General features: G+C 40.6%; 1 protein-coding gene across 1 annotated transcript; it reads left to right on the top strand.

The window, feature by feature from the left end:
* Positions 1–325: 325 nt before the first annotated feature.
* LOC117440600 (ubiquitin-conjugating enzyme E2 Q2-like) lies at positions 326–16,603 on the top strand. Its single transcript, XM_034076837.2, has 13 exons — positions 326–1,044; positions 1,926–2,030; positions 4,466–4,588; positions 4,930–4,983; positions 6,487–6,627; positions 6,791–6,875; positions 7,775–7,835; positions 7,926–8,016; positions 8,112–8,170; positions 8,883–8,931; positions 9,041–9,136; positions 11,196–11,262; positions 13,481–16,603. The coding sequence occupies exons 1-13, from the start codon at positions 886–888 to the stop codon at positions 13,510–13,512; spliced, it is 1,122 nt and encodes a 373-aa protein (XP_033932728.1). The 5' UTR covers positions 326–885; the 3' UTR covers positions 13,513–16,603.
* The last annotated feature ends 292 nt before the right edge of the window (positions 16,604–16,895 follow it).

Raw genomic sequence — 16,895 nt, 5'->3', positions numbered from 1 at the left:
AATAATTGAACAAATAATTATTTTCTGATCATTTGAAAGAATGACTGCTGAGTCACAATATCAAGTAAGACCAACTTGTGATAAACACTGCATCAGATATAATTTCCAGGGTAAATTAGGCCTAAATATAATGAATCAGTTTAATTCGGTTATGTAAAATCTGATGCAGGAAATTGAAAATTGGAATTATCCCTAACAAAAAACAAAATAACTTTGCTAAATTATCCATGTATTTTATCCACTGTTGTAAACTTTCCTTTATTTTCTTACCTTGAAATAATGTGTTGACGCGCTGTATGCTGGGATTCTGCGGGGACGGGGAGGTTGCACAACGCCATCTTTAAACCCCACAAGAGGCCAGCTACAGTTGTACACCGGGATGAAAAACACTATCCCTCTACTGCGGGATATAAGTTCAGATCGTGGACATGGTGTGATCTTTCCCCGGTTGAGTCATCTATAAAGATCTGCTCGATGGGACTGTGAAGGAGAAGGTCACAGGACACAGTGAGAGCCCTTAAAGTGTTGTTATCACAGACAGACAACAACAATAGACGGAAAGACAACAACAACGGACTAGCTCGCTAGCTCGCCCGCTAGCATCTTGCCAACCGCTGCGCTGTTTTCAAACGCTAACTGAAAGCTAGCTAACGTTAGCTAACTTAATCTGCAAATCTATCCGTTTGCGCTGACATTTAAACCGGACGTTGCTCATAGCTGGTACTGGGTATCAAGCTACATCAACCAAGGCAGACAGCCATCCATTGCCCACATTTTAAAAACCAATTTCTACTGACATTTGTGTTGTGGCTTTAGCTAGCTAAAAAAAGAGCTAAGTCCCGACTTCTCCCCCTCCCCAGCGGCCCGGCCGGAGATGCGTGGAAGATGTCGGTGTCGGGGCTTAAGGCCGAACTGAAGTTTTTGGAGTCCATTTTTGATCCAAATCACGAACGTTTCAGGATCATTGACTGGAAGCCTGATGAGCTGAGCTGCCAGTTTAATGTGACTGGGGAAAAACTGTTAATAATCCACTGTAATATAACGGTAAGGGGATTTATACACTTCCCTTGTTGGGTTGTTAGGTAGCTGAAGTTAGCTGGTTAACGAGCTAACCAGGTAGCAGTCTACCATCAGGACTGTGCAATTTGATGCTATGCGGGAGATGTTTTGCGTAGTTCCATAAGCCAGTGTCAATGGTAGCTACGCAGTATTAATGGGGGGGAGGGGGGGTTTGTTGTTCTGACAATCCAACATTTTACAGTGCTGCTAAGCCCCTAGCTGTTAGCTAACGCCGCACTCTGAATGCTAATGTCGCCACTTCAAATGTTACGTTATTTAATGATTTCTATGTTTAGCACTAGGTCATGCTAATTAACACGGAGATGTAGAGTAACTAAGTACATCTCAAGTACTGTTCCTAAGTACCATTTTGATATACTCGAGTCGTACTTTACTTGGGTAATTAAATTGTAATTGCTACTTTGTACTTCTAGCTCACTACAATTCACATGTTACACACACTACATTTATTTAATACCTTTAGTTACTTTGCAGATTTTGATAAATTAAAGGAAATAAAATACAAATAAACATTCATAAGCTACCCTGCTGATTGCAAAGTAATTAAACACATTAATGGATCAATAATCATAATCAAACAAATGATTTATATTATTAGAAAATGGGCCAATCTGCATAATGAGTATTACTTTTGGCACTTTAAGTATATTTTGATGCTAATAGTTTTATACTTTTACTTATGTAACATTTGTAACGCAGGACTTATACTTTTAACCGAGTATTCCTACACTTATATTTCTACTTTTACTTAAGTACAAGATAAGAGTACTTCTTCCACCTCTGCTAGTGTATATAATTCACATGGATTGATGTAACTTCTCTTTTGCTGTGTCCCATGTCTTTAGGAATCTTATCCATCTACGCCGCCAATATGGTTCGTGGACTCTGACGACCCGAGCTTGGCGCAAGTTTTGGAGAGGTTGGAAGATGTGAGAAAAGGCAGCACCCTGGTATTTATTTTTTATTCTTTTTTTCACTGTGTCAGTCAACAATGTATGTACCATTTATGAGGATCTCCTGACAAAATAACTTAATATTGCCAGAACATTTAGGTTTTGTGTGAACATTTATCAATAAACATACATTAGTAGAGACTAGGGACAGTTGCAACCCCTTTTTGCATATATCTGAGATACCCGGAGACAATACGGTCCAGACCAACACGTTATTTATATATTAAACTTGCATATGTGTGCTAATTCCCTCTACCATTTAAATATTAATATATATGATAGATTACTCACAATATACGTTTGAAAGAAAAAAAAGTCAGATGTTGCAACGAACCCCACCCTATAGACAGTTGCCACACACCTCAGGGACGGTTGCAACATGTTTAAATTACTATACTTTCACTATCACTAACTATTAGTGATAATAACTACTATTCACTAACTCTTACTTTCCTTATTTGTCTCAATGAGCATGATATTCTTAAATAAGTAATTGTCATACAATAATATAATATTTTTATTTATACAATAATAAAAATAGCATTATTTAACTGTTTTATAACAGATTTTCATTACACTGCAGTAAACATGAACTGCAACCTTGGGATTTGGTTTAACTACCCTAATTTGCCTCACAAGCACTTTTGCATCTTCAACAAGCAGTATAAATGTTTCTTTCTTTATCTTGTGATCCATTCAAGTTAACAAAGAGAATTGAGCAGAGTCGTTACCACATCTGACTTAAAAGATAACGATGTTATCAAAACAAAGTTGATGTAGCTGCTACCATAATACCGTCATAGCATGTCTGTGTTATATGGTATAATGAAAAGACTACACTTTATTTGACTTAACCAAAGTGCTTGGCTGAGTATTGACCAGGCTGCCGCTCAGCAGGAGAATTCTCCTTGCATTATTGTGACATAATGCCACCCTGCTGTGTTAAGCTCCATAGATAGGAGGCAGACAATTGTTGTGTTAAATAAGCCAGCTTTATTCTGAACTTTGGTTAGTTAAGCCAGCTATCTTTTACATTTGTTAAACACTACATTACATTAGTATTGGATTTTAAATGTATATTCTAGACTACATTTCACAACGTTTTAGTACTACTTATTAACATTTTATGCATCATTCTTGAAGATGTGTGCTACATTTAATTAGTTAAGGAGAATGTACTGATGCTGGTTTAGTTGTAGTGTTATATTTACAAGGTTTACAAACCTAGAAGGATTATCCCTTTTTGTATTGGGTGTTCAAGCATAAAAAACAACTTGCATGTGATGCATAAAAGTGTGTGACTTTGTATCTGGGTAATGGGTGGAAAATGGACAACCAAATAGGAACTGGCAGTGCTTCAGCAGATCAAATGGCTCAGTCATTAGATCATTGGGACAACATGTCTATGAATCCACACTTGGAGTGTGTTTTGCTGAGGAGGCAGTGTCCAGTGTGAGCTCTTGAGATCTATGGAACTTATTTATTAAATGTGCATGTAGCTGCCTTGCATATTCTGCTTCTGATTGGAGCTTCGGTAGTATATGCACTCAGAAATAAATCATTTTTTGCAACTACATGGTTTAAAATATGTTCAGGCCTTAAACTGACAAACGGCATGCTGTATACAGTTTGCTCTTCCACATCACTCACTACAATATTATGTCACACTATTGAACTTATCTGTTGTTCATATCAGCTACTGCCTCCAAAGGATTACTATGGTACTCTAGCATTCTTAGGGGGTGTAAATATTGTTTAAGATACAAGTGTTGAGTTTTGTGTATGATCGATTCTTGAGAAATCTTCCAGCAGGAAAATCAAAGTCCAAGCAATCAGCCCATTTTGAATGTGCACATTTTGAGCATGCAGTAGTACAAATACAATTGACTTGGTAATCCATCATGGTTCATTACACTACATTTCATTTAGCTGACGCTTTTATCCAAAGCGACTTACAATAAGTGCATTCGACCAAGAAGATACAAACTTGAAGAAAACAGAATCATATAAGTACATGAGGTTTCACAGAGCTAAGACATTTCAAGTGCTACTCCACTAGCTTTAGATAAGCCAGTCCTTTGTTAGCATATAAGTGCTTTGTTAGTAATTTTATTGCTCGAAGTGGAGTCGAAAGAGATGAGTTTTCAGTCTGCGCCGGAAGAAGCTTTGTGCTGTCCTGATTTCAATGAGGAGCTCATTCCACCATTTTGGAGCCAGGATAGCAAACCCACGTGTTTTTGCTGATGGGAACTTGGGTCCCCCTCGCAGTGCGGGTGCAGCGAGCCGCTTGGCTGATGCAGAGCGGAGTGAACCTGCTGGGGTGTACAGTTGAACCATGCCGGCAATAGTATTTCTGATGGAGCTGCATCTGCCATCTTAACCCGTTTATCTAACTCTGCATCCCCTCGTCTTTTGTGGTTCCTCTCCCCCAGCTTTTGCAGCAGTTGAAGAAACTCATATGTGACCTCTGTCGACTGTACAACCTTCCCCAACATCCAGATGTGGAGATGCTGGACCAGCCCCTGCCTGCGGGGCCCGTGGCTCCAGACCGAAAGGCAATGCTTCATAGTTTACTCCTGTGAAATACGTCCCCATTGCACAACCAGGACATGGCCAGTATTTGATTATTTTTAAGAAATAAGGCATCAATATTCAACTAAGGATGTCTTATTATGCACTTCTGAACCACTTTAGCTGAGTATTACAATAGCAGCCTGCACTACAGAGGGCCTTGGTGCATTATATGAAGTTATTCTCTAAATGTATCAATATGCTCTTCCTGTTGTTATGGGTCAGTACAATGTGGTTTTATGAAAAATAAACAATCAGATGTGGGAGTCTCTGTCAGGGGACTTTATACAACTTGACTCAATTATTTGTTTGTGTGTTTGTATAGCATGGGACAGAAGAGGTCACATCTGAAGAAGAAGAGGAAGAAGAGATGGGAGAGGTAAGTTGTGTTTACGGCTTGATGCCCTGTAATAAAGTATTGTATTTCCCTCGCATCTTACCCAAGAGGAATGTTAGTCTGCCAGTATTGCATGCTCGTATGGTATATGCAAATACAAAGGCCAGTGTTTGAATATATTTTGACTGGTATGTCTGTTGTAACCCCCCACAATATATTCACATGATTATTGTCTTTACTTTTGATTGGATTATAGGTACCACTTTACAATAAGACTACCCTTATAAAGGGTTTACGAATAGTTTGTAATTCATTCATTAATTAGGTTGTGAACACTTTATAAATCATTAATAAGCTTTTATAAGAAATGAGATAAACAGGGCAACTGTGACCGGTTGCTTGCCAAATAGTGAGCCCACATTTATCTGTACTGCTAAGTCTTATATTGGCTACTTAGCTTACTTCGTCTCCTTCATCAGCCAGCATCCTTGGTATCTGTTGCTCCCCGAGTTGATTCTCGCTAAGTAGCCAGTATAAGGCTTAGTCATCTTGCCAAATAGTGAGCCCACATTTATCTGTACTGCTAAGCCTTATTATAAATGGTAGTAACTCATTAATACATGTTGATTTGTTTTACACTTTACAATAAGGCTCCCTTTTGGCAACTAAAGATGTTAGTAACTCGTAAATAAATGGTCATAAGAGATGCCAAGAAACATCAAGATGGATGCGGGGGAATCAACTCAGTGAACAACAGATACCAAGGATGCTGGCTGGTGAAGAACACGAAGTTAGCTAGGTGGCCAATATAAGACTTAGCAGTACAGATAAATGTGGGCTCACTATTTGGCAAGATGACTAAGCCTTATATTGGCTACCTAGCTTACTTCGTGTTCTTCATCAGCCAGCATCCTTGGTATCTGTTGTTCACCGAGTTGATTCTTGCTAAGTAGCCACTATAACGCAGCGTCCACACGGCGGCGTACGTTGAAGCTTGCCGGCGGGCGTGTCTGAAACTCGACCAACAACCAATCGCATGAATCTCCCGCCCCGGACACACAAGCACGCGGTTTGATTGGCTAGAGCTTGTACTGGCATATGATTTGATTGGCTGACGCTTCCATCAAAGCTTCAAAAGTTGAACATTGCTCAACTTTTGAAGCGAGCAACGCGAGCAAAGCGACACTCCCACAATGCAGTTCGGCAAAGCTTGACGTCACCCGATTCAAAGTGAATGAGCACACCGCCGTCTTGCCAAATAGTGAGCCTGTGTTGACGTATGAAAACTATGACAGAACTGGTTTATAAATGGTTCTTAATGATTAATAAAGTGTTTACAACCTAATTATAAACCCTTTATGAATATATATATATAAGGGTAGTCTCATTGTAAAGTGGTACCGGATTATAACCTAGTTGTCCTTGATATTTATTTATTTCCTGACTTGGCACTGGCTTTGATCCCTAAGCTATTGTTGCATGTTTTACTTTTCTGAAAACCATGAAGGATTTAAAACGTCTAAAATATCAAATATGAACCAACAGGACATAGAGGATCTGGACCACTATGAGATGAAAGAGGAGGAGCCTGTGGATGGGAAGAAATCTGAGGACGATGGCATCGAGAAGGAGAATCTGGCCATCCTGGAGAAGATCCGAAAGAACCAGAGGCAGGACCACTTAAACGTAAGTCCTTATTCAGAACATACATATTTCTGTGAAGGTCTTATGGTCGGTAACATCATGTGTCCTATATCCTAACAGATAACAGGCTTATCCTCACAGTGGCTTGCAAAGAAATATGTTTTTTTGTCTTTCTTCTTAAGAATTGTTGTTTTGACCTTCGCAGGGAGCGGTGTCTGGATCTGTGCAAGCGTCTGACCGCCTGATGAAGGAGCTCAGAGAGATCTACAGGTCTCAGAGTTACAAGACAGGTATGCTCTTAGACGAGGTTCAATGTGCTTTGGTGCAGATCTGAGGGGAAATAATATTGTCTCGCTGGAAACTCGCAAAGATATACAAATCCTTGCACACAATACTCATCGATGTTATCCACTTTGTGTGATTGACTAGTGGTGCAATTAGGGTTGGGTACCATTAACATTTGAAGCAGTTTTAGTACCTTGTATTTGTATACCGGTACCTATTTGAAATACTTCACTCTCTGTAATGACAAACGTGTAATTCATTTGACTTAAACTTAATTTTTCACCCCACACAAAAAGAAAAATGAATGTCCCTACCTCCATCTCCCTTCCCCCAGCCTTCCGTAAGACATCCAGTCTGTTTCCAGGGCAGAGCGTGACTGACACACGCACACCATAGTGTCTCAGGGGAAGCACATCCAAGACACGTTGCCCTGGACAGCTTTGCATTTCACATTACAAATTCTGCAGCGTACGTTGTCTGTGTTGAGTTTTTAATAATCACTCTATCCGCTCGCCAGCTTGCTGACTCTCTCTGCATCGCATCATATTCACTCGCCAAGATACGCTCTCAGCTGCCCAAAGATACATTCAATGTAACTCGGTAGTACGGACATGTTCTCTCCACTAAGTAGTGAGTTTGGTTCCCAATCCTTAATTGCAGTAAATAAACCATCATGTTTAAGTTTAGTTATGCAAAACTCCAAAGGTGCCTAATGCTTGTAAGCTACTGTTACTTGCGGCAATCTCTTGTATGCTTAAGTGAAGGCTATAGGTATATTGACTTGCTATTGGCTAATTAAAGAACATGTAAAATACTTTTCCTTTTGAACAATGTTCCATTCGATCGCTTTACAGAACCTCGCGTTAGGACACTTCTGAGAACTCTTTTTAAATGTGTTTTTCAGGCATCTATTCAGTGGAGCTTGTTAACGACAGCCTGTACGAATGGCACGTCAAACTAAGGACGTAAGTAATCGGGACCTGCTCTCATTTTTTATTTTCCTTCATGACGGCATAAATAAAAATGGACTAATTGCATCATTTAATGACCAACAGAGTGGATCCAGATAGCCCCTTACACAGTGATTTACAAGTCCTAAAGGAAAAGGAAGGAATGGATTACATTTTACTGAACTTCTCATATAAAGTGAGTACATTTGACTCTGCATTCATTAAAGTGAAACACCATTTTGTAGTCTTTGCAGTCTGTTCATTTACTGTTTTTGCTTGTCATTTTTACAGGATAACTTCCCTTTTGATCCACCGTTTGTCCGAGTGGTCTCGCCTGTGCTGTCCGGAGGGTGAGTTATTTTCGCTGATACTCACTCTTTCCATCCCAATTGATTATTTTCTTATTTGGGGTTGACTAATGGCACATTTCCACGACAGGGCCTCGCTCGGTATGGTCAGGCTTACTTTATGCTGCGTTTCCATTACAGTTTAGTAGCTGGGGCAGTAACTATAGTAACGCAGTGTAGGCGGAGCCGTGACGTCATCTTCAATGCGAACCACAAAACCAACATCAGCTGTTAGCCCTCAGAGCTCACAGCTCCTCATATCTGTTCAGAAACTAGACAAAAGTTAAACAAGTACAAACCACAGACTGCCTGTGTCATGGCGAGTACAGTCGCTGGTTTATTTATGTCTGTAGGCCGTTGTTGTGAGTGTGGACGGTCGGAGCGTATACCGCGTTAGCTTAGCCGATCTCCATTTAGAAAACACGCATTTTAAAGGGTTTTTCACCGGCCGTCTGTCTGCAGACTTGTCAAAGCATTAATTCATGGTTTTTACTAACCGGTATCAGCATGTTGTTACTTCGGCATCATTTAAATCACGGTCAAATATGTTCATCTTGTTGTAGTTGTTGCCCCCTTGCCTCTCTCTAGTTTAGCATACTCAGCCCGGTTGTTGCCCCGGAAAGAACCTGGATTTTGGAGGGCCGGAACAACTGAGACAGTACCCGTTAGCCGTTATGAACAAACTGTTTAAAAGTGGCCTTTTTCCTTTGTTCAGGTATGTCCTTGGAGGAGGTGCCCTGTGCATGGAGCTTCTCACCAAACAGGTAACTCAAGTGCAAATGGCTGTGAATTTGCACTGAATAATATAAGATTAATGTTGGATTATATTTGCATCTGTTTTACATTTGTTACTCTTTGATGTTCCGATTGCAGGGTTGGAGCAGTGCCTATTCCATTGAGTCTGTCATCATGCAGATCAATGCCACTTTAGTCAAAGGAAAAGCCAGAGTGCAGTTTGGAGCCAATAAGGTAAGTGAGAAAGACGTGTCGTTCTCAAATCAGGAAATGCTCTTTTGATAATGTGGAGCTCACATGACGGATGTTATGGAGGACCAGAGTCTTCTGCACGTTGCTTTGTTCATTAAATGCGAGCAGGGTTGGAGGTGCCGCGTGTCGCGTCTGGATTGGCCTAGTTAGATTGGTATCTTTTTTTCTGCTGTCATTTGTACTTTTCATGTTCCCTATTCTGGCTTCTGAGTTTGATAAGTCCACGGAGGCACACCCTATTTTAGGCATGTTTGATGTAGACTTTAAGTAGTTTGTGTTACTGTTTAATGTGTTTAGGTCTTATCCTTTCCTAATATGATAAAAGCCGTTTAAGCTTAATGTGCAACCGGGATTATGTTTAAACATGTTTTCTTTTCCTTAATATTTTGATAGTTTTAAATGTAATGGGTTCATTGATTAGCTAATGCCTCTTACAGCAGCCCCCCCCCCCATGGGCAATAAGGTCTTGTTGCATAGGTGGAGTTATTTTTATCAGAGAGCAATCTGTATTTTTGTCAACCAAAAGTGGATCATTAACAGTTTATACACTAGAGCTAACAGGAGTAAAGGCTCAGTGTTGTGTCGGAGGCAAAATACTCAGTGAGATTTAAATGAAAATGTGTTATGCTAAAAAAGTACTGTAAAAAATAATTCATGACTGATGTACCGGTATGATGATCTTGACTCTTCATACAACATTCTATCAACGGCTGTAACCGGAGTATTAAGTCAACACATGTTAAACACCCTGGTGTCATGACCTGTCTCAGCCTGGGTTAAGCACTTCATCTGAAACAACTCCACATAAGTATGAAAAGGTGAATACGGCTTCCTCAAAATCTATAGAATGGCGACAGTCAGCACAGCCCATGCAGTGAAAGCAGCACTGTCCCTCTGTGTACGCACAGGATGCATTCAGGCACACTATTTAGTGCAGGACACCTTCGCCTCTGCAGCTCAGAACCCCACACACAACCACGTAAAGTACTCGCATTGGATGCTAGATGCCTCCTTTGTAAATAAGCTGTTACTGTAGACATGTGCAACTTGTACCCCTCTCGCCCGGGAAGTCTTCTTCGCTGCTTTTGGTGTGTTTTGTGGCAGAAGTACAGCGCCACTTACAGGCCAGGCATATGTACTACAGCGCCTTTGAGCGGTCTTGTGTGAACGGACACGTTTCTGGTGCCTGTTGCGTGTGGACGGAAGACTTTTTTGATATCGAATTTGGTTCCTTTGCGTTACCGTTCTTGTGTGGCTCCAGTCTAAGGCTCACAAGGAACGTTTTAGACAAGTCTGTAGTAGGGCTGCTTATTTATTTATTTTGGTTTTTAAGTTGTATTATACTTAAACTTCAGGGTAATCAACTGTTAAAAACATACTGTTCAAATGGATAATCGTTTTTTAATATTCGCGATATAAATTGACCCAAATAATCGAGATTATGATTTTTGCCATAATCGAGCAGCCCTAGTCTGTAGGCCAGTCCTAATTTCCCCCGTAGATTAATATAACCCAAGCTAGACAGTTAATACAAATATAAAAAAGACTTGTAAGCCACCGTACTCTCAGGCTAACATGATGTCATTGTTGGAGTAAGTGGCACAAAAAAAAGATGAGCAGTGTTTTGGATCAATAAAGTAGGAAAGAGTTTTGCCAAGGGGACAATATTCTTCCTGCCTCGTATCCAAGTTGGTTGAGCTTTTCATTTACTGGAAGTGTTTGATTGAATGTTCCCTGTAAAAGACTTCTTCCAGGAAATGTTTTGCTGAGTTCAAGGCAATGTATTCCCCCCTAATATAGTCACTATAATTTGACTATTATAACCTCTATCATACATAATTGTACAAAGTCTTGTGTTTTTCTTTGCAGTGAATGGAAATGAAGTGGTGCGGTCTTTCCTTATTGAATATAAAGAGAAAGGAAGAATCTTTTTGCTTTGATATGTTTTTGCTTACAGGAAACATGTGTCCTTGCCGTTTCTTGTTCTGCACTGCGGTCACAAACCCAAGCTTGATTTAGTTTCTTTCCTCTTGTGATGCAGAACCAGTACAATCTTGCCAGAGCACAGCAGTCCTACAAATCCCTGGTTCAGATCCACGAAAAGAACGGTGAGTGTCGTTGTCTCCAGTTTAATACGGAGTGCCTTACTGACCTTGTTTACTGAAACCAAATCCCTCATGCTTCAAAGCTCTGTGTGTGTGTGTGTGTGTGTGTGTGTGTGTGTGTGTGTGTGTGTGTGTGTGTGTGTGTGTGTGTGTGTGTGTGTGTGTGTGTGTGTGTGTGTGTGGTGTGTGTGTGTGTGTGTGTGTGTGTGTGTGTGTGTGTGTGTGTGTGTGTGTGTGTGTGTGTGTGTGTGTGTGTGTGTGTGTGTGTGTGTGTGTGTGTGTGTGTGTGTGTGTGTGTGTGTGTGTGTGTGTGTGTGTGTGTGTGTGTGTGTGTGTGTGTGTGTGTGTGTGTGTGTGTGTGTGTGTGTGTGTGTGTGTGTGTGTGTGTGTGTCATTGCACTCAATCTGTGTAAATGATATAGATACCAACGATGCACAACATGCCTTTTGATAAAAAAGGATACATAAAAATGGCCTTCCTATGACGCCCATGTCTAATATCTATTATGAGCTTACTTATAAAGCGTTATATCGGTTAATAGTACAGTATGGTTATAGTTTGCAATCCTAAATATTCAAAATGTTTTATAACTGTTAGCATAATATATTATAAAACAGTTTAAAAAAGATATACGGTCAAGTATCATATTACTTCATCATTGTCCCTCACTGACTTTTCTATTCCCAAGTATCATAGTCCACACTACTATAAAACACATTATATCCCTACTTTTCGTTAAAAGACATTATAATATTTGTATAAAGCATTATATTTAACAGTTTTAGTGTGAATATAGGTTACTCTCAGTGTACCCATTCTGTATATTTATATTTTAAACAACGCTGCTTGTATGACCTAAACTGCGTAGTCAGGGATTCTTAAGTGTTGGTATTTTTTAAATGCATCTTTTTTGATTTCCTATAAATCTATAATGAATCAATCAATCAAGGTTTATTTATATAGCCCAATATCACAAATGTTACATTTGTCTCAGTGGACTTCACGGTGTGTACAGAATATCAGTATGACAAGACGACACCCTCTGTCCTTAGACCCTCACATCGTACAAGGAAACACTTCCGAAGAAAACCCACAGTTTAAAGGGAAAAATGAACTGATATAAAAGGTTTTATTGGTGTTGGTTGGAAAAGAACATGGGTGCTCTGGTTATTAACTATACTCTATTATAAAAGATTACAAATGTCCTTATGGTCTTAAAGGTGGGGTAGGTAATTCACTTCAGAAACACTTTGTTATATTCCATGGAATGCTCTTAACATCCCGATAGCAATACATTAAAGGAAGTCATCTGTGGAAGCCGTAGCGCTGTAAAAAGCACGACCAATCATCTGAGCCGGCCCAGTAACTGGATGGCCTACCTGCCTGTCAGCCTTCCATCTGTGCACAAACTTATCTCGTGCCCTCATTGGTCATGTGCGCATTCGTGTGTTGGAGGAGGGGCTTTGTGAGGAAGTGACAGATTTTTTCCGGTGTGTATTTTCAAATTCTAGCGCACTCGAGCTGCTTTCTCCATTCTTACCTACCCTACCTTTAACAACTATGATGTTATATTATTTTTGATATTGCTTACTTCTAACCAAATACCTGTTTTTAAATATCACGTTCGGTTTCAATCACAGACAGGGCACACTTCTAAATGAACTGAATGCTCCGTGCCTCTGATCACTCACATTGATTTTTGCCTGTTTACAAGCCGAGCAGAGTAAGATCATTGCATGCTCAGTCTAACCCAATTTATATGCAGCTTTAAACAAAATTGAGCCAGCAAGAAACTAATCAACATTGCCATTTAAAAGCTAATGTTATTGGAGAAACAGCACTGCTGTGTCTGTTGGACAAAGATAACCGTTAATGCAAATGTGTGTTGTTGTCCTTGACCTAGGGCTGCTCAATTAATCGTATTTTAATCGCAATTACGATTTTGGCTTGCAACGATTATGAAAACAACGTAATCAAAATAAAACTATTTTTTTTTTCCCCCCAGTTTTTTCATTATACATAAATGTTTTATAAAGCCTTACCAAAACGAAAACACTGATTTGGTTGTATAAGGAACCAGATAAGGTTGTAAATGAAGGTAAAGCCAGGCAATAATGGTGCAAATAAAAAAAAAACCTTCTAATGCTGGCGTCCTGTTGACTCCACGTTGTTGTTTTTGTTTACTGTACAGTCATTCCTTGTTGTTTTTTCTTCATTCAGGCTGGTACACACCCCCTAAGGAGGACGGCTAAAACACTCCTGCCTTTCCTGCACTGGGACCACATGTCTTTGTTTATTTTCTCCTTGCGACCAATATATTTTTGTTTTAATCCCGCAAACCATTTTTGTTCCGATCTCCAAACCAATTTCCTCATTCAGTGCCCACCCAGATACTAGCACACACACACACCTGCAAGTTCAATCCAAACTCATCAGCTACTCTCCTCGATATTTATCTCTCTGTACATCTGTGGTCTGATACAATCTCTTTCCATTGCGACATTCATTCCATGCTCCCGGTGGACGAAGTGTCGTGCTCACTCGGCCTTTGGGTGAGGTGTTGAGCATGCCATGGTCACCTGCTGGCTGAGAGTTGAAAGGTGCAGCATGGCTTTGTCTGCCTGCAGAGTGTGAGGCTGAGGGACACATACTGGATCCCTGACATGTTGCAGTGGTGGCTGGGACGGACATTTAAATGCTGGTGGAAGAACCACTTCCCTTTCTCTCCATGGACGGCCTCTGTAATATTGTGCTCGTGTATTATCTTCGCAATGCCAAGATCCCTCCGTCTAGAATAACACGCTTCTGAGGCTCGCTTGCTTTCAAACTTCTTATCCTTTTTAAAGCACGAAAGCCCAGAGGTCGGGAGGACGATAAAGAGACTTTGGCCGGCTGGGTGGGACAGCCCATAATGACAAACGACATCCCGCCGAGACCACTGTCTTCATCATCATCATCATCATCACAACCAGCAGCTTTCCGTCTCGCTGCAGGAGAGGTTGGAGCGCCGTCGCTTTGCAACCCAAAAAGCTGGCAAAGCAGGGGCGCGTTTGGTTTGGATCACACAGTAATGTAGTCGATTTGAACTCCACGTGTAAACATGTAAATTTGTATTTCTGCAAAATGATTTAATTGTTTATAATGTAACCTTGTCTGGGTCTTTCACTGGGCAAAGACTGTATTACTATATACCCTTGACTATTAGCAGAAAGGGCATTGCAACTTCTCAAGACCCGTTTAGAATAAGAAAAAGTTGCTTCATGGATACTCTTGCAGAAGGAAACAAAAGTACACGTGATCTTATGTAAGCTTAATGACTACTGCAGTTTTGTTCTCGCTTCTTTTTGTTTTAAACTATTGATTTGTAATCCTCATGTTATTGGCAGCATCGACAGGACCATTCCCCCTTACTTGATGTAGGCACCTCCCTCTTTACTACAACGGCCTAACAATACTGGCATGAACACACAGCTGTTGGTTTGGCTTCTCGTATCTACTCACTCAAACCGGATGAACCTCAGTACGGCGATGCAGTGAGGACACGGTCTTGTGGAGTTTTGTTGTACTGGAGAACATTAGTCTTAACAGTGTAGTCACCTGCTTAGTTCTTGTAGCTGGTTCACATCCTGAGCACTTTGCCAATCCTGCAGTCCTTACAGTCTGGAGGAAAAAGTGACCTTTTGTCCTTCTGACTTTTCCTTGACCTCATGGCTGTCTTCTTCTTCTTCTTCGTCTTTTTGTTTAAATGCAGCCAGAGTTTTCAAATTCACAGCAATAGTCTCGACCGCATACCTTCTGGCTTCACCTGGGAAGACCGACTGGACTCTGTTCCGTTTTCCAGAATATTTGTGTAGGTTTGATAATTATTTGTTCCGATTTGCCACGGGAGGGACCCAGCTCTTCCCATGACCACCTCTCTGGTTACTATTCATAACCACTCTCAGCGCCGCTGTACCCCTCAGCGCGCTGGGTCTTTGATGTAATGTGAATAATATGCAGAAAACTGTGTGGAGCATTCCAAATAATGCAGTTACACGTTTGTTGTGGGTGTTCTATTGTGTGGTTACTTGCATTGTTTTAAGTATATTGTCCTGAAAACCAGCATAGAAAGCTTAGTTATGCTAATTCATGCGGTCATTCCTCAGTTGATTTAGAATTTCCTCAGTGATACTAACCCTAGTCACAACACCAATGTTTTGGAAACAGGTAGAGATGGGTATGAAACATCGTATTCAGCACACGTCGGACGACTTGCAGGATATGAATAACGAGTGTCACTTCACCTCTTCAAGCAAAAAAATAAAATAGCCCGACGCGAGTATGGATCATCGGCATGGTTGTTAGCTGTTGTGATGCCATCGGTAATGTACTACTCACTTCATTCTGGTCACTTTGTTGAGCCCGCCACTGCATTCTCTGGAGAAGCAAACTCAGGAATACATTCTGCACACTCGACTTTGCTAAGGATCGCTTCAGAATCTCGTCACGAAATGCAAGATTGAATGTGTCAATCTTTCCTTTGGGCCATTTTAAAACAACCAAGAGGCATCGCAGTGCTGTCGAATTGCACACACTTTCTGGATAGACGTTGAGGTATAATAATTATTAAGCCATTTTTTTGGAATGAGCAGGGTTTTCGCTCTCGCCCTCAGATTAACCTGCGCTTGACGAGGGGTTCACGACACGACACATCGACCCTTGTCTCTTTGATATTGCTGTATTTTGCATGTCAATATATCAATGGGTGTTTTTCCCCAAGCTACTGAAGGCAAAGAGTGGTGGGTTAGGGTGGTAATAAGACTAGATGTATCCGTTTTTTCATAATTGTTTACTTGTGGTTTCCTACATCAGTGCACAGGGGGAGTTATCCCTGTGTGCCGCTTACTGAACCGGGTCAGACACTCTGAGACACTCGGGCTTACGAGACATCCAGACTGCTTGGATCACCCTTTTAAAGAGGCCAGGATTCCCAACTAAAGTAGCAGACTTGTGTGCCATCTGAACAATTGTTAGCCCACACCTTGAACCTGACCGTTGGAATAATGGTGTACTCCGAGTCTGTAGTGCACTGAGTAACAGCTTCTCTCACACCGACTCCCGTCGTCTGACTAACAGAAACCTTCTCTGCTTGGCGAGCCGCATATTGGTCTGAGGTGTGAGTGAGCCTGACTCTGGGTTCTTTACCTTGCTTCATTAACTGCAGTGGCCGGGTTATAAAGTTATGCACTGTAAGCATGCTTTGGTTTGGTTCCATTTTTTTTTTTTTCATTGCAAGGGTGATTTTGACCATGTAAAGTAATTTGTAAACTTGCATCAAGTTTATAAATAAAGAATTTTATGAAATATGTCTTATTTTGTTCTAATAAAAGTTGTTCAGTATGTATCAGTAGGAAATGTGGAAGAGTCGATCTGAAATGTCTGATATGAAAATGTATCGCCCGTAATCAGGAACTAATACTTCTTATTAGGTCAAACTGGATCCTTTGTTGCAGTGAAATGCTACTCGTATGTGCGTTGCATCACCCACTATCCTACAATTAATTTACAGTAGAGCTGACGTAATGTTTTCATAAAATAATGGGGAAAAAATGCTGTTTTCAGTCTCGAGTATTGAGTTTCTTTGCTTTTGGCTGGT

The sequence above is a fragment of the Pseudochaenichthys georgianus genome, chromosome 3 (genome assembly GCF_902827115.2).
Source record: "Pseudochaenichthys georgianus chromosome 3, fPseGeo1.2, whole genome shotgun sequence".
NCBI lineage: Eukaryota > Metazoa > Chordata > Actinopteri > Perciformes > Channichthyidae > Pseudochaenichthys > Pseudochaenichthys georgianus.
This window is presented reverse-complemented; position numbering and strand designations above follow the sequence as displayed.